Below are 25,056 nucleotides of genomic sequence, written 5' to 3' on the forward strand. Positions count from 1 at the left end.
ACCTCCAAACAGCTCAGCCCTAATGACGATTCTTACTGGCACAGCACCGACGCCAGACCACGAGCATCCACTCCAGCCAGGACTCGGTCTGAAGGCAAATCCAGCAAGAAATCAAATAAGAGGGCACCAACACTCCCTCGACCACCTGAACTGTCACTGCAGAACAGGTACGACCCACTGACTGAGGTGGGTGATCATACTGACTATGAGGTCAGGGAACCACGAAGAAAAGAAACCACGAGCCTACTTTTTCAAGATGATTACAGAGAATTCTGGGAATTCTAGAATATTATTCTCCACTATTGACCAGCTGCTCAGCGCTGCCCCCACCTGTCCACAGGTCTCTGCACCAGACTGTGAAGAATCTGCTTTGTTCTTCAATAACAAAGTAAGCTCAATCAGAGGCAACATTGCTGCTGAGGTGAACACAGATGACCTCAGCAAACCCTGTAAAAAGGTGGAACCATGGGAAAATTCACCTGCATTACATTACCAGAGCTTTGAAAGACTGTCACTGAGTCTAACTCGCCCTCCTCATGTGTTGACAGTGTTTCAAATCCTGTCCTGAAGATTATAAATGCATCTCTACAACCAGGAATCTTCCTCAATGTGTTTAAAACAGCTGCTGTAAAACCTTTACTAAAGAAACCCAACCCTGATAGTGATGCACTCACTAACTACAGGCCAATATCCAACCTCCCATTTATCAGTGAGATACTGGAAACGATAGTTTTAGTGCAAATTAATCCCTTTCTTGAAGAAAATAAGAAATTCAGTGGGACTTTAGAACAAACCACAGCTCTGAGTAAAATAATTAGTGACTTCAGACTAAATTCTGATGAAATAAACTCTCAGTTCTTGTCCTTCACTTAATTTTTCCATCTTGACCATTTATAAACCAAACAGATGCTGGAAAACTGATTCATGCCTTTATTTCAAGTCGACTCGATTACTCTAACACTCTATTTACTGACTTCCAGAAGAAAAACACTGAGAGACTTCAGCTCATTCAAAACTCTGCAGCTCGACTACGAACCAGAACCAAGAACAGAGACCACATTAGTCCAGTTTTAGCTGCTCTGAACTGACTTTCTTTCACATTCAGAACCGATTTTATTTCTTAACAACTGGAGCTTTTCCAGCTTAATTAAGTGTTATTATTAGTAATTATTTAACTTTAATTCGGACATAAAAGCTGCTCTGGAAGCTAAGTTAAAAATAAATTTGAATAAGTATTGTGTGACAGAGTCCAGGACGTGCAAAGGAGGTGTGGCCATATTAAAGTAGATTACCTGATCGGTATACTGCAGCTGGACTTTAGTTTCAGATAAACATGAAACACTTCAGGAAGTAGGTTAGATACTTGAACTTTCTAGTATAACATCATTAATGTTCAGCAGTTTATCGCCTCTGACTTTTTGCTCCCGTAGCAGAAATATAATGAATGATTATCAGTAATTTTATTGATCATTAACTGTTGTATTGGTAATGAGTCATATGTCATTTTACACTCGTAAAAGCTGATCACAGATAATAGTCCGAGTCCAGGAGGACAAACAGCCAGTTTGTGAACTAAACACATGAAGAAGAAAAACAGAAGACAGAATAGCTGATCTGAAGTCTGCAGCAGGTAAACTCCAACAGGTGAGTCTGTTTTTATCTTTGCTGACAGGAGATGGAATCACTTACCTTTCAACCTTGAAGATAATTCATGTTTGAAAATAAAGGTTCGATTTTGTCTGATGGCAAAATTCAGGTGTACGATTATCGTTAGTGACAAATAATAATTGAGTTTTGAATGTTTGTAGTAATTTTATTGATTACAGAGAGTTTATCTGAAGTTAATAGGAGGTTTTTATGTGTTGTGGCTGTCAGTATGACGGGTTGTCAGTTTTATTGATTGGTTTTTGAATGATGTATTGATTGATAATGTGTTGCAGCTGTCAGTATGGCTCGCATTCTGTCATCATTGGAGATCCTCCTCAGCGTCGTGTCGTCTCTTCTTCTGGTTTGTTGTATCGCACTGATCGTAGTTTCATGGATCAGCCTAAAGCCTGAAGGTGAAGAGTTGGGTTTTCATAAACTGATCAGGTGTCCGCAGATATTATTGATCAGTATGTTGTTGTTGTTGTTTGTGTGCCTATAGGTGCTGCTGACCCAGCGGTGCTGAGTGGTCAGATGGTGATCACAGAGGGAGCTGTTTTCTCTGAAGAGCTGAAGAATTCCAGCAGTCTGGAGTTTAAATCCCTGGCCTTCGACGTCCAAAATCTGGTAGCTTTAACCTCAAGTTACTAGTTTTTATTGTGAAAGATAGCAGGGGAATTGGCTACGTATTGATCAGTGTATCAGAGTGTTGTTTGATTTGGCAGGAAACTTTTCAATGTTGACATGAACATTAAAAATGTTCAGCAGTTTGTTACTGTTCTGATATTTCATGAAGCTATAAATGAAAAAGTGTGTCTAAGCACATACTCACAGTTCACATTAAGTGTGGACAATATAGAGACTGTAAAGTACACAATCTGCTGGGCGCTGTAGTCGTACCAGGCAGTGACGTTCCCTCATCGTGTGCTCTCCACAGTGTCTGTGGGGGTCAGTACAAACTAAGTATGAAAAAGAGTTGGGTTTCTTCACAGCATTGGAAAGTTTGATCCATAGTAAGTTTGATCAGCACTGATCTGATCAGTTTCATCAGGTTGATATGATGTCACAGTGTGTCTGCAGGTGTCATGTTTCTCTGTAAAGTCACCTGTTCACAGTCTGACCTCTGGTTGGTTGACAGGTATCTGAGGCATTCAGTCACAGTGAGCTCCAGCATCTCTTCAAGTCCTGTCAGGTTTTATACTTCAGGTCAGATTTTTGATCAGTCACATCATCACTAATTAATGGGTAATTTACTAATCAGCAGCAACTGTTCCTGACTGATTTACACTGATTGATTGATTGACCAGAAACTTATTCTGATTATCTGATTACTGAATATTTATTGATGTGTGTGTCCTCAGTCAGGGTAGTGTGGTGGTGAATTTTGACCTCTGGTTCAATCAGCTGATGAATGTGAAAGAGGCGCAGCAGCAGCTGAAGGCGGGGCTTCAGAAAGTTGTGGCCACAGGATTGGAGATTGACACAAACAGCATCCAGATCACAGGTGACACTGCAAGGTCACAGAGGAGAATGTGAGGTCACAATTAGCTTTAGAAACAAGACCACAAACAAGATGTTCAAGAGAAAAAATTTCATCCAGCCCAGTTCTCTTAAAGACTCAGAAACTAACCAGCTTCTAACTGAATGAAACAACCAAACTGTGGAATCTTCTCCTGTAGAGAAACAAGATGAAACAACAGCTGCACCGACGACCATCACACCTACAACAGGTGAGAAAACTGTACAACCAAACTGAAAACAACTGAAAACAACAGAAACTCTTTATCCGAGTAATTACAGGAAGTAACTGTGGAATCTTCTCCTGTAGAGAAACCATATGAAACAACGGCTGCACCGACGACCATCACACCTACAACAGGTGAGAAAACTCTACAACCAAACTGAAAACAACTGAAAACAACAGAAACTCTTTATCCGAGTAATTACAGGAAGTAACTGTGGAATCTTCTCCTGTAGAGAAACCATATGAAACAACGGCTGCACTGACGACCTTCACACCTACAACAGGTGAGAAAAGTCACATGTACGATATATATAAGTGTATATGTGTGTGTGTGTGTGTGTGTGTGTGTGTGTGTGTGTATATATATATATATATTTCAGAATAATCAAATGTAGGTTTCCTTTCAAAAACTCATGAAAACGATGTATCAGTTGTTTAGACGGATGTTACCATTGTTAGTTGTTTTGTGACAGTCCCTCTTTGTTATTTATAGTTCGATTGATCAATATGATTTTGAATTGTTTTTGTGTAGAGTTCAGGAAGACATTGACCACTTTATGGAAGCTGTGGGGGCTCAAAATAAGAACGACGGATGATCTAAAGTGAAATTACATCAGATGACATCAGATAAAACTAGAAGTTTCACTGTAGTTGAGAAGAAGTCTGTTTACTAAAGATGTTAAATTTGTGTTTGTCCCATGTCTCATGTTAAAACATTCTTAGTGTCCACAGGAACGTGTCTTCCGTATGAGATGCTGTGTGCTGATAAATCGATGTGCGTTCTGACCAGCCGGTTCTGTGATGGAGTCGATGACTGTCCTGATGCCTCTGATGAAGACGCCGCTCTCTGTGGTCAGTGATGTTCATATTAAAGGATTCATGTGAGAAACATTTATAGGTTCAACACGAGGTTTGTGAGATTATGAAGAAGCCACTGAAATACGTCCATGTACATACTGAAGACGAACACATTAATGATCGCTGACGTTAACCTCCCTGTGACATCATCACTCTGATCACTATAGCAACAGTCTGTGACGGACAGTTTGTGCTGAGAGGCCCGAGCGGATCGTTCAGTTCATACGACGCCTCAGAGACGAACAGCAGCAGCAGCGGTAGCAACATCTGCCGCTGGATCATCAGGTACACACACACACACACACACACACACACACACAGTACAGTACAGAGACTTTCACAATAAAAGGCTAAAAGGGGAGGTTGTTTTAGTTTTGTTGGTCACAGTTTTTCTGTGAGAGTAAAACAAAGTTTTCTTCAGGGTCGATCAAGGACTTTCTGTTAAGATCAACATTCAGCAGTTTGAAACGGAAGAAAACTCCAACAGACTGAGATTTTATGATGGAGTCGGAGCAGAAAAACACCTCACAGGTAAACCTCAGACACACGGAGGACTTCAGCATTTTACACGAGAGTATGAGTTCAGTGTTTCAGTGTCGTAACACATCTCAGATGGATCACGCTCGATCCTGATCCTGTGACTCGATTCATCAATGGACATTTAAATATGATGTGCAGGTGATTTCTCAGGCTCCGCCCTTCCTAGGACTGTATGGCTGTTGACCAACCAATCAACTGTGGAGTTTATTTTGAATGATGTCAACAATCTGTCAGGGTTCAATGCCACCTACAGCGCCACCAACATCTCCAACCTGTCAGGTACCTTTACCGTACTCCTCCTCCTATATAACACTGTAAGGTCAGTTACTGTACCTGACCTCTGTGTGTGTGTGTGTGTGTGTGTGTGTGTGTGTGTGTGTGTGTGTGTGTTCAGATGAGCAGAAGCTGACCTGTACCTTTGAGCAGGGCATGTGTTTCTGGAGGCAGCTGCAGGACGATGATGATGGAAACTGGATTCGAACCAGCGGCTCCACGTTTCCTCCGCTGAGTGGCCCGAGTGCTGATCACACGCTGGGCAACAGCTCAGGTGAGTTTGACGTTATGATGACGCAGCCAGAACAGCACAAACATTAGAAACAACATCAAACCAACACTGAAACACACAGAACCATAATGAGGAAGTAATGAAGATCAATATGTAAAATCAAGAAACTTTCTTAAAGCATAAGTCAGGTAAAAGAACTGAGGAGATTTCAATATTGACTATTATTCTGTTGTTGTTGTTGTTGTTGTTGTTGTTGTTGTTTGTAGTAATATATTGATCCATTTGTGTGTGACTCAGGTTTCTACATCGTCACAATGATGAGTCCTGGGCAATGGCGGAGGAGTTACAGGATCCACAGCCTCCCTCTGACTCCACCCACAGGGCCCATGTGTCTCAGCTTCTGGTAAACAACCAGAAAAACAAACAAATATTTACGTAGACAACTGGAACATAGGGAAAGAAGCATGTAAACAACCAGAAAAAAGCACATAACTATGTATGCAAATGGAAGATAAACAAGTAAATGACTGTAAACACAGAAACATGTAAACGGCAGGGAAATAAACAAAAACATGTAAGATATGATAAACAGTTAAACCTGTTATATTTATACAGTACATAGATATCATAAACAACTATATGACAAGAAATGAACATGTGAACAACATAACAAAAACAAATATACAAGAAAAATAAACAAGTGAGCACATAAACAAGGAACAGGAAAACATGTGCACATGTTTTACAACAGATAAGTAGAAAGAAAAGAAAAATGGAAACATGGAAGAAATAAACAAACATTTATACAGGTGATAAATAAAAATAAAACACTGTATGACAGAGGATCAAGAAGTAGACATGGAAGAAATCAAAAACATGTACACAAGCCAATGAAAATGTAAACAAATACACAAACTAGGAAATAAATTGATGAAAGGAAACATGTAAACAGATAAACAAATAAACATCAGCAAAGTCAAACTTAACAAATGAACCTGTGAATAAGTAAATAAGTAAACAGGAAATCGTCTGCAGGTATCACATGTTTGGAGAGGACGTCCACCGCCTCAATGTCCTGCTGCAGACAGCGACTCCATCACCTGCTGAGACCCTGGTGTTCCGCAAAGACGGCAACTATGGTGACAACTGGAACTACGGCCAGGTGGCCCTGAACCTGACGACAGAGACCACAGTCAGTGACTTTACACAAGAAGTACACAGACTTAAGTTTATTGATCCTGATCAGCAACATGTTACATGTGTGACCTTTGACCTCTGCAGGTGGTGTTTGAAGCTCTGAAGAATGGAGGGATGTGGAACGACATTGCTCTGGATGACATCACACTGACCTCTGATGCCTGTGGCCCCACCCCCCCCGAACCGACTAATGTTCCACCCCCTACACCTGTACCCCCTATACCAGGTGACGCTCAGACCACTACACCGAACTAGTTAACAGTCAGACCACCCCCCTAAACCAGGTGGACTGTCTGTGAATATTCTTATTAATCAGGTCATGGTACTTCTAAGTGCCTCCAGCAACTGGACTTGCTTGTGGTTCTAGAAGACGTTTCGAGGTGCAAGAGGACAAATGCCTGGAACCTCCCGCTAGTCAGTTAGAACTGAAGAAGCTGTTTGGACGAGAGGTGAAAAGTCTTCTCAAACCACAAGCAAGTCAGGTTAATATAATATGATTGTACTTATGTCTTAGTAGGAAAAACCATTGATCTATTATTGATGATAATTGTTCTGTCTTTATTGTTCATTTTATTATTTGTGTTCATCCCAATGCAAACACTGGCTAATGTCTGACAATATTAATACTTTTATAAATAAGAAGTATGTTAAATCTGTTTTAAATCAGATCCATTTTACTGTTCAACTTGTGAGTTTTAATTATTGTTAATCATGATTGTGAATTATTGGTATCACACACACGACGGCTCGTCTTTTCAGTTCTTTCTGTAAAAATGTCGTGACGAACTTCATGTCAATATTCATACACTTGTGATGTGGAGCCACTCTGACTCCACCCTCTCCGCTCTGATTGGTACAGCTGACTGTGGAGGACCCGTTGACCTCTGGGAGCCAAACTCCACCTTCAGCTCCCCAAATTACCCACAATCCTATGGGAGTGAGGCCACATGTAAGTACTGTGTGTCCAGGCTCAGTTCATGTTTTACTCCTGTCTTACTGGCGCCGTATCCGACCTCGACAACCACTTCACACTCCTTAGCAGGAGAGGGTCAACCCGAACCCTCTTCCCACATGACTGTGGGTATAACGAATCTATGGCTGCACCTGATCATTACTTTTTTATCAATTAATCTAAAGATTCTTCTTTTGATTAGTTGATTAATCAAACAAAAAATGTGACTGCCATGTTAAAAATCCAGTCCCTGATTTAACCTGAAGTGTCTACCTGATGTTTTTAACCTCACCTGTAAACTGTGTGATGTTACTGTAATTACCCATGATCCTCTGCTGCTGCAGGTCAGTGGACTCTCCACACCAAGGAGGGTCAGAACATCCAGCTCCACTTCCTGAACTTTGACATTCAATCATACGAAGACTTTGTAGAAGTGCGGGATGGGACGGGGCCAAACTCCATCTTACTGGGTGAGGATGTGTTTTACCCAGAATCCTTTTCGGCTTTATCCTCACCACATATGTGTGAATGTATTAGTCTATTCCAGTTTTTTCTGCTTCAGATATTAACTGACATTGTTTCCAGCTGTCCTTACTGGCAGCGATGGCCTCGCCCAAGATTTGTTCTCAACAACCAATCAGATGACAGTCTTCTTCTTTATGAACCGCGCAAATGATGGCCGAGGATTCAGAGCCAACTTCACCTCCGGGGTCAACCTGGGGTCGCCAGGTGAGCTCAGGGTCAGGGGTCAGTGAAGCTCTGGAGACTGTAGTTTTATTTAAAAGATGACAAGAGACAGTAAACTTTATTTGTTTATTAGTATTTAATTATTGATTATTTATTGCACTGCCTGGTCATGTTGTTTGTGAATAGCTCCGTGTGCTGTTGGTGAGTTCCAATGTCAGACAGGAAGTTGTATCCAAGGTAACAAGCAGTGTGATGCCACGGTCGACTGTCCTGATGCCTCTGACGAAGCCGACTGTGGTGAGTGGATCAGGTGCAGCTCCTCTGACAATCAACACATGCGATCGATGCTGATGTTGCAGATATTCTTCTGTGTGTTTGTGTGTGTGTGTGTGTGTGTGTTTCAGTTATGTTGCCGGTGAACAGTTCCAGTCATCTCCAGTTCCAAATTGATTCCTCTCTGCACAGCGTGTGTGCTGACACCTGGACACCTCACCTGTCTGTCTTCACCTGTCAGTACCTGGGATACAGGTAACTCTCACCTGTCTGTCTTCACCTGTCAGTACCCGAGGATACGGGTGTTACTTCTGAACAGCGGTGCAGAAATATAAAGATGTCAGTTTCAGATGCAGACTCAGATCTGGTTTTTATTCCTCTCTTCAGGTATGGAGAAGCCACACAGCTGCCAGCTCTGCCACAAAATTCATCATTTGCAAACATAAGAGTCACCAGCAACAGAACACTGGAAACCAGTGTCAGGTACTGAAGACCAGAATCTGGACCAGAGCCAGAGCTAGAACTAGAAGTTAAGTAGAACCTGAACAGAGAAACAAAGAAAAGTAGAAAGTAAGTTTTAGATGTTCAAAAAGCATCTTTATTATGACAGTAAAAAATGGTTTCTATCAAAGAGGCATCGCTCACAGATGCAAAAACTGAAGCAGGACTAGAGCCAGTCAGAAGATTTGAGTTTAGCCACATTATGAAGAGTAAAAATTATTTCTTTGTTTTTACAGTGAAACCTGCAGCAGTGACAAAGTGATTTCTCTGAACTGTGACAACCAACGTGAGGACACTCTTAAACTCTGACTGTTAAAACAAGTTCATTTGTTCATGTAATTTAAAGATGGAAGGTGGAAGTAACCATGTTTTACTGTGTGTTTTAGCGTGTGGCGTTCGACTGGTCCCTAATGACAAAATGGAGACGGACCAATCAGCAGTGAGGATACCTGGTCATGGTGAAGGAGTGAATACTATTTTCAGTTTCAATCTGACCTCTGTGATGTGATCCTGTTTTTTTCCTGTCTGACGGCAGTTAGTGTTTGTTGTTATCTGTCAGGTCTGACCAGAGTGGTGGGCGGGGCTGACGCAGCGAAGGGGGCGTGGCCCTGGATCGTGTCTCTGCACTGGATGGGGACTTATCAGTGTGGAGCCTCACTGATTGGCAGAGATTGGCTGCTGACTGCCGCACACTGCGTCTACGGGTGAGATAGTCAGTGATGACACAAATACTTTATTCATAGCTTTTTTAAAGAATTGTCTCTTTGAAAATATGACACCTGCCCACCTAATACACCTGTCAATAACTTATTATGTCTCACAATGAAATCAACTACAAAGAAAATACTTTCCAAAAGAACAACCAGTTTTATGGGCACACATTATTTTATTTGCACGGTTTACAACACATTACAATTACAATTTGTCATTTGGCAAACGCTTTTATCCAAAGTGACGTACATATCAGATTTTCATACATCGCAAACAAGGTTCTAGACGGGAGAGAACAACAAGAGCAAATGCCCTAACGCAAATTTCAGGTCCAATTGAACATAGGTGCTTCGAGGCAGTGTTACGAGGTGATGCACAGAGTGAATAGAGGGTTTGGGGGGGTTTTTTAAGAAAGAAGGTGTTCAGCAAAGAGCTTGGTCTTTAGTCTTTCTCTAAAGATCAAGAGGGACTCTGCAGAACGAACGGAGTTTATTAACTCGTTCCACCACCGGGGAACCGCAGAAGAAAAGAGTCTAGCTTGAGACTCAGGGCCTTTTTGAGCTGGCAACACCAAGCACCGTTCCTGGGCAAAGCGTAGTGAGCGGGAGGGAGCATAAACCTGAATGAGGGAGTTCAGGTAGGTCGGAGTGGCTTTGGTGGCAATTTCGTAGGCGAGCATCAAGGACTTATACTTGTAGCAGTCTGCTGCTGAAGGTGCTGCTTAGGGCCGCCACCGTCTCATGCAGGGGGTGGGATGGGTTGTCCATGAGCGAAGTCAGTTTGGATAATATCCTCCTCTCACCCACATCCTTGATGGTGTCCAGAGGGCAGTCCAGGACAGAGCCAGCTCTCCTGACCAGTTTGTTTAGTCTTTTCCTGTCCCTCTCAGAGCTTCCACATCTTCAGTATTAAGAAAGAAAATAATAAAAATAAGGATGAAAAGGCCTGCCCAAACTTGACTGGCGCTGTATATACATCATAAAAATATAATAGAATCAATCAAGTTTCGAAACATTATAAACAATCACAAGGTCAATACTTCCTTATGTTTCAGTTGTGGTCAGTGTATCAGTGCAGCTCATTTGTACAGATCAGATCAGTTCATTAATTTGTAAAATGTTCAAATCTTTCACCATGTGTGATCTATGAAGACAACTTTGTTGAAGGCTTTTTTTTTTTTGTTCCACAGGAAAAACAATATGCAGTACTGGTCAGCTGTTTCTGGTCTTCACTCTCAAAGTGATTCCTACTCTTCGGACGTACAGACCAGCCAAATTGATCGCATCATCATCAACAAACATTACAACAGACAAACTAAACAAGCTGACATCGCCTTGATGCATCTACAGCAGCCAGTCAACATCACCCGTCAGTAACATCATCCGTCACTAATGACACAGAAACTAAAAACATGTCATCGGGTCATTTCTTGAACAAATTCATTTTTTACAGGATGAGCCTCTGACATGAGCGACTTGGTGGGTCATACATACACAGAAACAGAGAAAAACAAAATGACAGTAAACAAAAAAATAACTCATCATCATTGTGACTATAGTGGCTACTTCATTTCAAAATTATAACCACTATTCCAGCAATGCAAGAGTGTGTGTGTGTGTGTGTGTGTGTGTGTGTGTGTGTGTGTGTGTGTGTGTGCGTGTGTGTGTGTGCGTGCGTGTGCGTGTGCGTGTGCGTGAAAGAGAGAAAGGAGATAAGATGTTTGGCCTCAAGTAAGGCCTGAAGTTTGCTCTTTCCTCTGCAGTGAGGACAGAACAGCACAGCTATAGATAATTGTGTCGTCTACATACAGTTTGAGTCGCAGCAGACTGATGGAAGAAAAGTTCATGAATATAAAAAGCTTCAAATGAGTTTCCAACTGCACAGAGCAATAAGGACAAAATAAAGATGTTTTTAGACAATAAAAAGTTTTCTCTTTTTTTGTAAATTATTAGTTTTGGTGTTCAACACAAAATCTTTAACACCACAGGTTATTTCAAGATTTTAAAAAAAGGGGCAGCAGCTTAGAAATTGCTTATAGTTGTAATAAGTGAACTTTTCAAAGTGGATTGAATCATTCCTGAAATAATTTGTGGTGGTTGTGTTTTACAGCGTCCGTCCAGCCGGTGTGTTTACCTCCTGAAGGTCAGGATTTCACACCAGGAAGAAAATGTTTCATTGCTGGATGGGGGAAAGACGCTGAGAACGGTAAAAACAAAATACATAAAGACACTCACTTCACATGTTGGATCAACATTTCAACCTTTGGCTTTTTTGCTCCAATTTTATTTTATCTCATGTTTTATTATAATTAATTACTGTAATCACTAATACTATAGTATGATGTAGTTGGGCTTCTCAGAACTTCACCTATCTTTGAGTTGTACTGTACAGTACAAAACATGTATGAGGATTTTTTTTTTTTTTAAAGATACGTTGAAATGTAGATTAGGGTTAGGGTTAAAAAAGTTTTAGCAGCTCTTAATTGCTGCTCCTGTTAGCAGCTTCTGTTAGCTGCTCCTGTTAGCAGCTCTTATTAGCTGCCCCTGTTAGCAGTTCCTGTTAGCATCTCCTGTTAGCAGCTTCTATTAGCTGCTCTTTCAGATCTGAGTTGTGACTGAGGAGGACGAGTGAGATTTTGGATATAAATGACATCAACGCTCCACCTCTCTCTCTAAGGTTCGCGCCCTAACATTCTGCAGGAGGCTGAGGTTCCTCTGGTTGCTCAGGATCAGTGTCAGATGCGGTTACCTGAATACACCATCACCTCCAGCATGCTGTGTGCCGGATACCCCGAGGGAGGGATCGACACCTGTCAGGTAACGACTCACCTGGACTCACCTGGATTCACCTGGATTCTACAGTCTCCCCACCATCAGACTGTAATATGAAGCAGCTCTTTAAATGACCCCAGACAGCCTGAACACATTTATTCCTGACAGTCAGAGAAGAGGTGATCGTGAACACCTGAGTAACATCAACACACCTGATGACACCAGACTGTGTGTGAGGTGGTGCTGATGTCATCGGCAGTCACACCACAATGTTTATTCACTCACAGCTGATTTCTATGTAGCATAGTCTACGACACAAACAAGAAATGTTGTTTCAAACCTGTTTTCAGGGCGACTCTGGAGGTCCACTGATGTGTCTGGACGATGGCCACTGGACTGTGATTGGTCAGTCTCTCCCTCTCTCTCTCTCTCTCACATACACACACACACACACACACACACACACACACACACAGTATGACACAGTATGATGCAGATGAGGTGTGAGGGAACACTTTATTCTGATTGGTTCCTGACAGGTGTGGCATCGTTTGGGGTTGGCTGTGGGCGTCCTCACAGACCCGGAGCCTACGCTCGAGTTTCTGCCTTCACATCCTGGATCGCCCAGACCAGACGCTCCTCATCTTCCTCTTTCTCCTTCTCCTGAGTTTATGACTATTATGTATAAAGTAAATAAATAAGTAAATTAATTGAAGTGATGAAGATGAAGTTCCACAGCTTCCTTGGTCTGTTGTTGATGCCTGTTTTTCACTGATTTTTCTGTTAAATTCCTAATAAACAATAGCCTGAAGTTTTTATCTGATTGTTATTCAATCATGAATTTTTAATAAACCTGGTTCTCAAACAAACTCTGACTAATGATACTAATGGTACTCATGGTAATTAACTTGGTCTTTAAAATAAGATTTTATTTCATGAGCTGTAAATATGACATCATTAAAAAAAACAAGTATTTGATGAGAAATTATTTAAAAGACAGACAGTCAGACAGACGGACGGACGGACGAACGGACGGACAGTCAGACAGACAGACAGACAGACAGACAGACAGACAGACAGAGATGGATGTTGAGGTTTTCTAAAGCGACTGCGGTCACATCAGATTTGCTCCAGCAGGGGGTGAAGATTAACTGTAACAGACTGAAGTTACAGAAGAAGAAGAAGAAGAGGGTCAGTGTCCCGGAAGTGATATCAGAGTGACTCCTCGGCTGGCTAAACGGTGTCACCAGGTACGACTATAAATCTGCTGTTTTTAATTTGTTTAGTGTTTTAATCTTCAGTAAACACCAGACTGATGACATGACGCTGATTTGTGACGTGTCGGACGGTTGACAACATGATGGCAGTCCGGAGGTGACTGTTAGCTTAGCCGTTAGCAGTTAGCTGTGTGTTCGCAGTTAGCTGATTATTGGCTTCCAGGATTCTAGAGATATGAATCAAACGTCTTGTTGCTTTGTGGCGGTTTTCTCACGGTCTCTATCAAACCGTCAATTCAGAACTCCCATTAGGAATCTGGTGATTTAACACCACAGATGGAACATTCTAGAACTGATACAGAGGAGGTGAAACCAAACAGCTATTGATTATTTAATACTAATAGGAACTTCAGTAAAAGTAGTCATTAAAAGTTCAGCATCTTGTTTTACATAAAATGAATACCAGGTAATCTTCATCTTATTTCCTCTATGGCTCCATCCAGCCTGTGTGTGTGTTTGAGGAGGCGTGGGCTCATTTTCCCCTCAGTCATGACTGCTAACATGCTAACAACAACACTCAGACCTATTTGTGAACTAGTATGTCGACAGAAACAGTTACAGACTCCTCAAATGTGAGCTCTGAGGAGGTGCTGCTGTTCTCCTCCAGTGTTCACAGTTATGATCATTAGTAATCAAGAGACTGATTTTTGAAATCTTTATACATTTACAATAAAAATGGAAATCTTTGTGTCAAAATTTAGTATAACCAGTGGTGGAAAGTAACTCAGTATATTTACACAATACCCAGTACTAATCTGGTAGTAGTACTCGTACTGTAACAGTAAGAGGAACCAGCTGATGCTCATCAGCATTATTGACTTGTGGATCTTTAACTTGATTTTGTGTTGCAGAGCTTAAATATGAGCAGCCGAGCCCCTGGTAAACCCAGACAGCATGAGAAGAAGGAGGAGGAGGAGGAGGACTTCTACGACTGCCAGGAGACTCTGGAACCTCCAGACCAAAGGGAGGTGAGGGAGGACGAAGTGGCCCAAGGCGGTTCGGAGGACTTTCACTTTAAAGCTGACAGACTGACTGAAAGAGGAGACGTCACAGATAGGGAGGGAAAAGGACAGGAAGAGGTGCAGCACTGCAGGCTGCAGGAGGAGGTGCTGGGTGACAGGGTGCAGGAGAAGGTGCCGGAGGTCAGGCTACAGGAGGAGGTGCTGAGCGACAGGCTGCAGGAGGAGGTGCTGGGCAATAGGCTGCAGGAGGAGGTGCCGGAGGACAGGCTACAGGAGGAGGTGCTGGGCGATAGGCTGCAGGAGGAGGTGCCGGAGGAGGTGCCGGAGGACAGGCTACAGGAGGAGGTGCTGGGCGACGGGCTGCAGGAGGATTCAGATTTGGAGTTTAAAGAGGAGAACAGCCCAGAGGTCGAGTTTGATGATGACTACCTGAAGGAGGTGGAAAAGGAGCTGACAGAAGAGGAGAAAGAGGTGAGACCTCCAACTGTTCACCTGTGTTTATCTGTACTGTGGTGGTGAAATGTGTCCCAGCGTTTCCCTGCATGCAAAGCAGCATCTTTACAAATCAGAAGTCTTGCAGTGTCGTCGTGCTCGCAGGCAACTTTAAAACTTTATTGAAACTGGAAAATGACAGAGGGCGACCTCAATGAGTTTAAAATGACTTTAAAATTTAAAATACTTAGACTGAACTTTATTGATCCCAATTTGGGAAACTTTTGTTGCAGCAGCGGGTTAAACAACACACATAAACGCAGAATAAAACAAAGAGAAAAGAGTTCTTCAAAATACAACTAAGTATATAAACATAGAACAGCTGCAATTCTGAGAATATAAGTATCTAAAATATAACTACATATGTAAAATATGTAGAATATAACTATAACTAACTATAATAAACAAATATTAACATCAGTTCTTAAAGAGAGAGAGAGAGCCAGAGCTATAAAATATGTACCAGAACAACTGTGTGTGTGTGTGTGTGTGTGTGTGTGTGTGTGTGTGTGTGTGTGTGTGTTTGTGTGTGTGTGGTCACAGACATTAAAACCTGCAGTTTATCTTCTTCTCTTTCAGACTCGTCGGCAGCAAAGTTTAACTCTGAAGGAAAAAGGCAACAGCCACTTTAAAGCTGGAGGTAAGTGACATCATCATCACACTATGTCTAGTATATAATCCCTTGCAAACCAGTACCACCAGTATAAACCAGTATTAACATGTCTTCCTGCAGACTGGTTGGAGGCGGAGCGGAGCTACAAGGAGGCGTTGGTTTTATGTCCAGTGTGTTTCAGCAGAGAGAGAGCCGTGCTGTTCTCCAACAGAGCTGCTGCAAGACTGCATCTGGTAACAAACAGCTAGCAGCATGCTAACAACATGCTAACCCCATGGCTAAAAACACTTACAATGATGTTAGGAAAACACTAAAACTGACCCGAATAACATGCCAGTAGTGAAGCCAACAACATGCTAATGTTTAGGCTAACACTATGTCTACCCTATGGCAAAAAAAAAAGATATATAACTTTACTGATCCCACACTGGGGAAATTAACAGACTAACACTGACTCTAACAACTTGCTAACAGTGAGGCTAACAATATGCTAACCCTATCCCAGCCAACATGGGAACACTGTGGCTAAGATCAAACTAACACTAATGCTAGCAACATGGTAAGAACATACTAACACAAGGCTAAGAAAAGGCTAATACTAGTGTGAAAACATGCTAACACATGCTAACACTAACAGGATAAGCTCATCCCAACAACATGCAAATGCTGAAGCTAACAACATGCCAACAGTAACACTGTGTCTGTCTCTATCAGGATCTGAAGGAAAAGGCAATCTCAGATTGTACTCGAGGTGAGTGATGACATCATTGCTTACCTGTACGGCAGTGGAGTGTCACTGAGTGCTGTGTATATTGATTGGTTGTGTGGTTGCCATAGCGATAGAGTTGAATCCAGACTATGTGCGGGCGTTGCTGAGGAGGGCGGAGCTTTACGAGCAGACGGAGAAGCTGGATGAAGCTCTGGAGGACTACAAGAAGGTTCTGGATCGAGACCCAAACCAGACCATCGCAAGACAGGCCTGCATGGTGAGTTCACTGACCGCGGGGACAGACCCAAGCCCGACAGGCCTGTTAGTGTGTCCTAGAGTATTAAAGTATTTGAGAAGACTTCAGGGACAGATTGTTCAGTTGGCCTCAGTAATGGCCTCCTGTACAAACACATATTGATCTCATTCAGTGTGACTTCCACTTCCTGAGGTGCACGTTGTCTCTGAATATACAAAAGGAAATAAGACAGGTCTTTAAAAATAGGCAACTGATTTGTTTCTTTTCTAGAAAAATCTGACTTTTGGACTTTACAGGGCTGCACGGGCAGAAGGTGAAATCTAAAGAGTGTAACATTAATATACGAGTGAAGCCTCGTGTTTATCTGCAGCTGCGCAGAAATTCAATGAGAAGACCGACCTCTTTCATGTTGCTGTTCACAGCTTCTGTCTTCTGTGTACCTGTCCGTCTGTCTCCACCTGTCTGTCTGTCTCTACCTGTCTGTCTCTCAGAGATTACCTCAACAGATTCAGGAGAGAAATGAGAAGTTGAAGGAGGAGATGATAAGTACGTACTGCACGTGAACACACCATCTTAAAGGAACAGTACACTGTTTACCATTGCTTCAGCTCATGACCTAATCAGTAATTGATCAATATTCAGTAAGTATAACAAGTCTCAGAAATTGATAGAGGAGAGTCAGGTGCGACTTGTTTCAGTACTTTCACAATAAAATTACAGTTATCAGACATCATTTCAGATTAAAGTCAATCTGATTTTATTTCATGTTATTTTTAATCTGATGATTTGAAACACTTCTCTATGTGACCTGTGACCTCTGACCAGCAAACTTTGACCCTTGCTCCAGGTAAACTGAAGGACCTGGGGAACTTGGTCCTGAGACCTTTCGGACTCTCGACCAACAACTTCCAGGTTAACCAGGACGCAAACACCGGCTCCTACTCCATCAACTTCGTCCAGAGCCCAAACAACAACAACAGATGACATCAGGCCAGGCGTTGATGACATCACACCCACAACAGTAACATGTAGACAAACACGCGTGTTCAGAGGAAAATAAATGCTGCCTGATTCATTTCCTGGTTGTGTTGTTTTTGTGAAGCTTTTGGAGGGTGAACTCTGTTTTTCTGGTGTCCACCAGTGCTGCAGGTTGACTTCAGATGACCAGTCATATCACTGGAAATAAAGTGTTTATTTGTATTGATCAGCAGAATCAGTTTGTGTTCAAACCTTGAGGTGTAACATGTGACAACTGTTTTTTGGAAGTTTATTTGAATCCTGACAGTGATGATGATGATGTTCGCTGCAGCTCAGAATAACATTTGATTAACTCCCAATAAATGATCAGTCAGACAGGAAGTACATGACTAGCAGGTGGCAGCAAACAGACTTTTGTCTGACTGGAAAACAGGATATTCAGAAATATTCTGCTGAATCTCGATGTTTGTTCTTTGTATTTGCAAATAAATAATTATAAATTTTGACTTGTTAATGATAAATTGTAACTTTCAAGTGTTATTATAACTAAACATCACCTCCGTCTGAAGAACACAAGCATCAGTTTAATTCAACAGTAAAAATATCCAAATAAACCTGTTTCCACAAAATAATGTGATGATCAACGATTAAACTTACATGATTGTATTAATATTTATTTCTATTTTAGAAATACTTGGTGTAACTCACCTGACCTGAAACTCAGTTTTCACTGAAACTGAAACTTTGAAATGAATATTGAATATATAAACTTTATTTTTCTACGTTCTGACTCTGAAGTCAAACACAGGAAACAGACCGAAGGTTCAACATTTTAATATGAACAACGAACAAATGCAGGGACTGACATGAAAAGTGTCTGTTATTGATTCTAGATGATTGATCACTGAGCTCTCCTGGACAGCAACATCTCTCTGATGTTGTCTTCTGCTTCTTTCACGCTGCGTTCCAGGTACACCTTCTTCTGCTGGAAATCACACAACACACAGTCAGACCCCCGACACACCTGAACACACGCCGCAAGTGAAACAAGTCTCAAGTGTAATTTATTGTGTATTTCAGTGTGTATTTGTACCTCGAGTTCTTTAATTTTCTCATCAGCTGTTTTCTGTCTGTCCATCAGCTGATTGTTGATTTCTTCCTTGGACTGAAGAATGAACCTGAAACACACAGCAGGACAGGACACCTGAGTGATGCCCACACACCTGTCTGTTGATTTTATTTATTAGAAACAAACAGTTCACTTCCCGTTTCTGTCCATCATCAACTAAATATTCACGTCATTTGTCATGTTTACTGTCATAACCTGTCCAGCTGAACAAAGATCCTGGCTGACTCACATGCGTCCGACTCCCTCGTACAGTCGTGTGTTGTCGGGCAGCTTGGTGATCTCGTCGTGAGTTAGTTTAGCGTGTTTCTGAATCCGGGTCAGCTGATCGATCTGCAGGTCGGCCAACTTCACCTTCTGCTGAGTGTCGATCATCTTCACCTGCAGCTCTGAGAAGGCCTACAGCAGAGAGATCACGCCTGAACAGATCACGTGGTTTGTTCTTCACTAAAATTTCTTCTGCGCCTCAAGTTTGTAACAAGATAAGAAATATAAACTCATTTTACTTTGAAGTGAAAAAGGTGAATTCATCGTTTGGAGAAAAAGTTTCATGTCGCAGAACAATCTCGACCTCAGACACTGAATAGTTCAACGAATCAACTGTCACGATTCTGATGTCATCTACCTCACCTATGCCAAAAGAGGACATTAATTTTGTCTCTAGGTATCATCATCATCATCATCACAGGACTCTGATTTCATGACAGCCGCTGCCGCATGTTTAATAAGTCAGAGTCCTCAGGTGAGTCAGTCACTTGACAGAATACCCGTGTAACCTACAGACAGTCCATGTTTATGTTATACCTGGCGGTTTTTGGTTCTTCTCTTCCGTTAAATTTGTAGATGTATGTTTGCATTTTTGACGCAGCCGCAGTTGAGCCGTGCGTGTATGCACTATTAGCTAATCATGCTAACCGTTAGCTCGGGTGTTAGCATAGTGGTGCTAACGCTGCTGCTAACCGGCCGAGGATTTAACAGCTTTTATTATACTACCACGGCCCTTCGTTAAACACAGAAAGCACGTGATAGACAGGTGAGATAAGGTAACACACACACACACTTACCTTCTTCAGCTCCAGGTCTATGGGCGCAGCCATCTTCATTAACAATGCATGCACTACACAAACGCATACACACTGCGCAGGCGCGATGGTGTTCTTCTTCTTCTGACAGTGAATATTGAATGAAAGGCGTCTTACTGCACCTCCACGGCCAGAACTCCTTTGAATGCGTTAAATTGGTACGTGGAGTGATGGAAAGTTAGATTAGATAAATTAGAAAGGTAGATTACAATTTTCTCTCACTTCTTTTTGTTTATTGTTGTGTTATAACCGTTATTCATAAGGTGAATACCGTCCACTGTCCTTGTGTGCAGTATGAAATACTGTTCCAGGACAGTGTGAATTTCCCTTGGGGATCAATAAAGTATCTATCTATCAATCTGGACTACTTCAAATCATTAGGTAAATAAAGTGATAAATAAAGTGATAATTATATGATTCTGTCAATGAAAAGTAAAGAAATACAAAACAGAGGGGGAAAAAATCTCACATAATTTTAGAATGTAAATTCCTCAAATTCCACAGTGTGTGTGTGTGTGTGTGTGTGTGTGTGTGTGTGTGTGTGTGTGTGTGTGAGAGAGAGAGAGAGAGAGAGAGAGAGAGAGAGAGAGTGAGTGAGTTTTTCAAAGTTTTCTGTTTAGTTTAGAAGTCAGAAAGTTGAGTGCCAGCTTACCTTCGACGGACTGCGCTCTCGCAGTTTGTCGGCTTGTGAATTAGCAGACACTCACTGCAAAACTGTTCACGAGTTTCAGAAGATTTTAAACTTTAAACTCACTCAAAGTGTACGCACAAAACAGGGCAGTTTACGGTGTCCAGGTGTGTGAATGGACGCAGTGCGTCAGGTCTGAGATCCAATTCTGTGCTGCCAAATCTGCATCAGTGTTGTTCATCGTACTTAAGTTTGGACAAATTCTGTTGTTTTTTCGGCTGCGATTCAGTTTCTTCCAGAAGGAACCTTGTGTTCTCTCTCCCCTTTCCTTCTCCATCTTGTCTCCTATCCATCAGACTTGACCGATTTCAGATAGATTGTTGGAAATGGCAGCAGAGTGAGACCTCTTTATTTTAGCTCTGGAAACAGGAGCAGAGTGAGCCATCCTCCTAGCTGTGTTTTGATAAACTATCTCTGTTGTCGTTTAGTCCCGCCCCCGGAGGCGTATCTCGATTCGCGCGCGGGGGGTTTAATTGAAGGAGCTGTTTGCGGTCAGCGCGGAGACCAAACAAACAAATAAAGAAATAACCTGTCAGGATAAAGAAAGAGCGAGGAGACACTTTTAGAAATGGCGACACCACCGAAGAGGCCGTACCGTCTTCCCTCCAGTCCGCGGCTGAACGGCAGCTTCTGCAAGAAGATCTCCATCGAGGGAAACATCGGTGAGTTGTGAAGACGGCGCGGACTGATCAGCGCGGAGTTTAGTAGCATCTGTGTAATCGATAATGTTTGATAAACGGGTTTAAAAGAGTGAAACTGTCGGTTCTGACGGTGAACACCGACGCACTGATGGCGAGAGGAAAGTGGAGGATTGTATTTTTAAACTGAAGTCCGTCAGACCTCACGGAACTGATTGGCGCCAAATTAAAGGGGTCACTTTAACAGAGACAACCCCAAAATGTGTTAATTACCACATCTTTGTGAAAGACAAAGATTATTGATTAGCCATAAGATTTCACTTCAGTATTATTTCTGCATTGGTGGATTAAGTACTCAGATGCAGTATGTAGTAATACCTCGATGTACCAAAGCCCGTTAAGGGTGTCTTAAGTAACACCCTACAGATGTATTAGCAGTTAAATATACTTAAAGCATCAGAAGTAAAAGTATTCATTATACAGTAGAATGTGACGGTGTTATACTACTGCATGTAGCATTAACATGTTTAGTCATTATTATTGAATAATGTGCCAGAAGCATTTAAATGTAGTATCTTTTTTACAAGTACTTTGTTTTAGTTGAATCAGTCGCAGTATTTCATGTTTTGTTACATGACCGTGTTTATGTTTTCAGTGCAGTAAATGTAGAATATTCCGAGTGGAGTAGAAGTATGAAGTCGTGTGTTCGTCTCTCAGCTGCAGGAAAGTCCACCTTCGTGCGCCTCCTTCAGGGGGAGTCGCAGAACTGGGAGGTGATTCCTGAACCCATCGGGAAATGGTGCAACATCCAGGGTAACAATGAAGACATTTACCAGGTGAACATACAGCACCTGAACACAACACCACGCACAGTGACTTCACGGCACTGTGACAGCAGAGTTCCTGTCCTTTCAGAATAAAAGCTGCACTTAGACTTCTGCATTAAGGGGCTACACCGTAGAATACTACAGAGGTCTCATAGGTGTACTTATACTACAGTGTAGAGGCTGCATTTATATAGCCGCCCATTCACGCACACAGCAAGATGTCACCTGTACCTGTCTGTTCACCTGTCCGCAGGAGCTGAGTTCCTCTCAGAAGAGTGGAGGAAACCTACTGCAGATGTTATATGATAAGCCGAGCCGCTGGTCCTACACCTTCCAGGTAACTCCATTTGACTCCGCCCATTGAGTGGTGATGATGAGCGCAGGTGGGGCTGTTTCATTCAGACTAACCACTTAGCTGTCCGTCTGCCTGTCTGTCTTTCAGAGTTACGCGTGTCTCAGCAGAGTTCGTTCTCAGCTTCAGCCTCCATCTGTCAAACTTCAGCAGGCTGAAAACCCCGTTCAGTTCTACGAACGCTCCGTCTACTCAGACAGGTAACTGCAAACGCCCGAGAAGGCAAAATTTTTATTCAAACTATAGAATAATCCGTACATGCGGTTGTGAAAATGAATATTTGATTGTGGGAGGAAAAAGCAGCAACGTCACTTTGACTGAAAGTGAGATGTAGGTCGAATAATTGGACGACACGTGGAGACGATGGAGGATGCAGGTGTGTCCATCTCGTAAAAGACGCTTATATTGAAATAATATTCAAATCGTCGTGATGCTTTTCCCTTTTTCAGACAGAATTCACAAAAATAGACATACGGGCACGCACACCCACCCCCACCCCTGAGATAGAGACAGGGTGAAGGTACTTCAGTCACCCTGTGTACTGTGTGTACAGGTATGTGTTTGCATCCAACCTGTTTGAGAGCGGGAACCTGACAGAAACAGAGTGGAGTGTTTATCAAGACTGGCACACCTGGTTACTGACGCAGTTTGAATCTGACATCGCCCTCGATGCCATCATCTACCTGAGAGCTGACCCAAAGGTACTACTACTACTACTACTACTACTAGCAGAGTGAGACATTGTGTATTGTCTGAATAATTCAGCGCTGCTTTCAGGCTCACAGTATTTCTCTGTACGTTTCAGCGCTGCATGCAGCGTCTGCTCCACCGGGGCAGAGAGGAGGAGCAGGGGATTCCTCTGGAGTATCTGGAACAGCTTCACTTCAAACATGAAGCCTGGCTCCTCCACAGGAACCTCAGGTGACGTGGCTACTGAGCATGCCTCTTATCTTATCTTATCTTATCTTATCTTACTGAGCATGATGTTGTGGGGACTCACCTCCTTATAGGGACATAATGCAGCCCACCACAATGGAACTCATTAAATTCTTGGTTACTTTAAGGTTAGGTTAAGGTTGGGTTCAGTTTTATGTCAAGCGTTAGAGGGTTAGTGTCAGGAAATGAATGTAAGTCTATGTAATGTCCTCAAAAGTGATGGAAACCTGCCATGTGTGTGTGTCCAGGTTGGACTTTGACTACCTGAATGAGCTTCCTGTTCTCGTTCTGGACGTGGACGATGACTTCAAGAATGATCGCATCAAGCAGGAAGTCATCATCGACAAGGTTCCCTTTCATTTACCTTGTGTCTACATTGTTCTCCTCTTATGGTTCGCTTCTGCTCTGAGGGGCTTCATTCTGATCTGGAGTCTGTTTTCCCCTGCAGGTCAGAGAGTTTGTCACCACACTGTAGAACTTGACCCACCAATCACAGCTCATGATAGCTGTGGGATCATCTGATTGGACGACCCAGTTACGCCTTGTAAATGTTTCTCTTGTTGGATTTTAAATTTTTGACTCGTTTTTTTGGCTTTTAATCTTTTTCTTCACTTCATGTATATTTTTATTCTTTATTTTATTCTGTGTGTGTGTGTGTGTGTGTGAGTGAGTGTGTGTGAATGTGAATGTGCGTGAGGTGCACATAGAAACATTATGTATTTACTTGAATTACTTTGATATTTATGCCTCAGTCTGAATTATCTCCTCAGCGGTAAAATCCCAGTCCTCGTTTGTCCTTACAGTGTCAGTGAACACACCATGGTGCCTTCATGGACAAACAGAATTTGATCGTTTTCACTGTAAATCTGTTTGAATAAAGAAATACGGACTGATTACGTTGAAAATGTTTGATTTAACATTTTTTGGGTTGACCACTGCTCAAGATTTGACAGTTTTCACTGCAGGAGTCATCTTTACACACTGTCCACGCACACACACATTAATACACACTCCTGATATTGTGGCTATGTAGTATTGATATCAACAGAACAGCAGTCTTCATCACAGGTGAGGATTTTAAACACATATTTAAAGACTTTCTCTTCTTGTTGTTTTGAAACCAATCAAGTCACCTGAAGAACAAAACTGAAATATCCAACTTGTCAGTAGAACATTAACATTATGTACTACAGTGTGTACTGTAACACCATACACATTGACAGGATTACAGTACTGTGTATACTGTACTGACAGTGCAGTATTTAACGTTCCAACAGGAAATGATGAAAGCTGTTGAAACTGCTGCTTAAAGTTCAACTATTTGTCAGCAGATGTTTTAATAATGAGCAGCAGGTGGCAGCGATGAAACAAAGTTGATGTTTCCTGTTGACTGAAAACTGATCACGTGTCTGTTCTGTGTAGCTAAGTATTACTGCAGTATACTGTTATATTATCACATCTGACATCATAAAATACTGTTTATACAAATGTGATTTCAAAATGTCTGGACTCTGTTTAAATCCTAAATCAAACCAGAATCAATCATCAATAATCAAACACTGACAGCAGCTTCATGTGTTCACAAAGTGGTGAACCTCGCTCCATCCTCTATGAACGACTGAGGCTTTCCTGTTACCTGTGGAATGTTCCAAACAGGTGTTTTTTGAGCGTTCCACAACTTTCCCAGTCTTTGAAACGTGTTGCTGCATCAGATATTTACAGAAATCAATGAAAAAC

The 25,056-nt window shown here is 42.0% G+C and overlaps 4 protein-coding genes across 5 annotated transcripts; 3 read left to right on the forward strand and 1 right to left on the reverse strand.

Moving 5' to 3' along the window:
* The first annotated feature begins 1,582 nt into the window (after positions 1-1,582).
* On the forward strand, positions 1,583-13,050 carry tmprss15 (transmembrane serine protease 15). Its single transcript, XM_076751009.1, has 30 exons — positions 1,583-1,644; positions 1,941-2,060; positions 2,147-2,271; positions 2,783-2,850; positions 3,006-3,148; positions 3,324-3,374; positions 3,473-3,523; positions 3,622-3,672; positions 4,112-4,240; positions 4,414-4,531; positions 4,668-4,777; positions 4,925-5,065; positions 5,181-5,333; positions 5,589-5,694; positions 6,327-6,483; positions 6,573-6,714; positions 7,348-7,437; positions 7,785-7,910; positions 8,026-8,169; positions 8,314-8,424; positions 8,532-8,655; positions 8,788-8,883; positions 9,138-9,187; positions 9,288-9,359; positions 9,461-9,605; positions 10,802-10,980; positions 11,722-11,817; positions 12,289-12,428; positions 12,734-12,788; positions 12,923-13,050. Exons 2-30 carry the CDS (start codon positions 1,949-1,951, stop codon positions 13,048-13,050), a joined length of 3,213 nt encoding a protein of 1,070 aa, XP_076607124.1. The 5' UTR covers positions 1,583-1,644; positions 1,941-1,948.
* A 519-nt stretch (positions 13,051-13,569) lies between these two features.
* Positions 13,570-17,768, forward strand: ttc1 (tetratricopeptide repeat domain 1). The gene is made up of 8 exons (XM_076750869.1): positions 13,570-13,633; positions 14,512-15,093; positions 15,694-15,754; positions 15,848-15,960; positions 16,442-16,478; positions 16,565-16,713; positions 17,184-17,238; positions 17,540-17,768. Exons 2-8 carry the CDS (start codon positions 14,521-14,523, stop codon positions 17,674-17,676), a joined length of 1,125 nt encoding a protein of 374 aa, XP_076606984.1. The 5' UTR covers positions 13,570-13,633; positions 14,512-14,520; the 3' UTR covers positions 17,677-17,768.
* Positions 17,769-18,488: 720 nt separating this feature from the next.
* On the reverse strand, positions 18,489-19,947 carry pfdn1 (prefoldin subunit 1). Of its 2 annotated transcripts, none has more exons than XM_076750873.1 (4): positions 19,861-19,947; positions 19,029-19,195; positions 18,764-18,848; positions 18,489-18,652 (listed from the first exon to the last, which is right to left on the reverse strand). In XM_076750873.1, exons 1-4 carry the CDS (start codon positions 19,897-19,899, stop codon positions 18,572-18,574), a joined length of 372 nt encoding a protein of 123 aa, XP_076606988.1. In that variant the 5' UTR covers positions 19,900-19,947; the 3' UTR covers positions 18,489-18,571. The 2 variants fall into 2 exon arrangements, with proteins under 2 accessions (XP_076606988.1, XP_076606987.1); XM_076750872.1 differs by having other exon boundaries at positions 18,489-18,655.
* On the forward strand, positions 19,483-24,224 carry LOC143332977 (deoxycytidine kinase 2-like). The gene is made up of 8 exons (XM_076750871.1): positions 19,483-21,228; positions 21,922-22,040; positions 22,285-22,368; positions 22,474-22,583; positions 22,937-23,084; positions 23,189-23,304; positions 23,568-23,667; positions 23,768-24,224. Exons 1-8 carry the CDS (start codon positions 21,135-21,137, stop codon positions 23,792-23,794), a joined length of 798 nt encoding a protein of 265 aa, XP_076606986.1. The 5' UTR covers positions 19,483-21,134; the 3' UTR covers positions 23,795-24,224.
* The last annotated feature ends 832 nt before the right edge of the window (positions 24,225-25,056 follow it).

The sequence above is a fragment of the Chaetodon auriga genome, chromosome 15, assembly GCF_051107435.1.
Source record: "Chaetodon auriga isolate fChaAug3 chromosome 15, fChaAug3.hap1, whole genome shotgun sequence".
Lineage (NCBI taxonomy): Eukaryota > Metazoa > Chordata > Actinopteri > Chaetodontiformes > Chaetodontidae > Chaetodon > Chaetodon auriga.

Excerpts from the sequence above, each read along its gene's own strand:
- ttc1 (XM_076750869.1), top strand. The coding sequence starts at position 14,521 with ATGAGCAGCCGAGCCCCTGGTAAACCCAGACAGCATGAGAAGAAGGAG. Across the intron at positions 15,755-15,847 it reads CAGCCACTTTAAAGCTGGAG|ACTGGTTGGAGGCGGAGCGG; the intron begins GTAAGTGACATC and ends GTCTTCCTGCAG. Across the intron at positions 16,479-16,564 it reads AATCTCAGATTGTACTCGAG|CGATAGAGTTGAATCCAGAC; the intron begins GTGAGTGATGAC and ends TGGTTGCCATAG.
- pfdn1 (XM_076750872.1), bottom strand. The coding sequence starts at position 19,899 with ATGAAGATGGCTGCGCCCATAGACCTGGAGCTGAAGAAG. Across the intron at positions 19,196-19,860 it reads TAGACCTGGAGCTGAAGAAG|GCCTTCTCAGAGCTGCAGGT; the intron begins GTAAGTGTGTGT and ends TCTCTGCTGTAG. Across the intron at positions 18,849-19,028 it reads TACGAGGGAGTCGGACGCAT|GTTCATTCTTCAGTCCAAGG; the intron begins GTGAGTCAGCCA and ends TGTGTGTTTCAG.
- tmprss15 (XM_076751009.1), top strand. The coding sequence starts at position 1,949 with ATGGCTCGCATTCTGTCATCATTGGAGATCCTCCTCAGCGTCGTGTCG. Across the intron at positions 8,884-9,137 it reads ACACTGGAAACCAGTGTCAG|TGAAACCTGCAGCAGTGACA; the intron begins GTACTGAAGACC and ends TTGTTTTTACAG. Across the intron at positions 11,818-12,288 it reads GGGGAAAGACGCTGAGAACG|GTTCGCGCCCTAACATTCTG; the intron begins GTAAAAACAAAA and ends TCTCTCTCTAAG.
- LOC143332977 (XM_076750871.1), top strand. The coding sequence starts at position 21,135 with ATGGCGACACCACCGAAGAGGCCGTACCGTCTTCCCTCCAGTCCGCGG. Across the intron at positions 22,041-22,284 it reads ACAATGAAGACATTTACCAG|GAGCTGAGTTCCTCTCAGAA; the intron begins GTGAACATACAG and ends ACCTGTCCGCAG. Across the intron at positions 22,584-22,936 it reads CGCTCCGTCTACTCAGACAG|GTATGTGTTTGCATCCAACC; the intron begins GTAACTGCAAAC and ends CTGTGTGTACAG.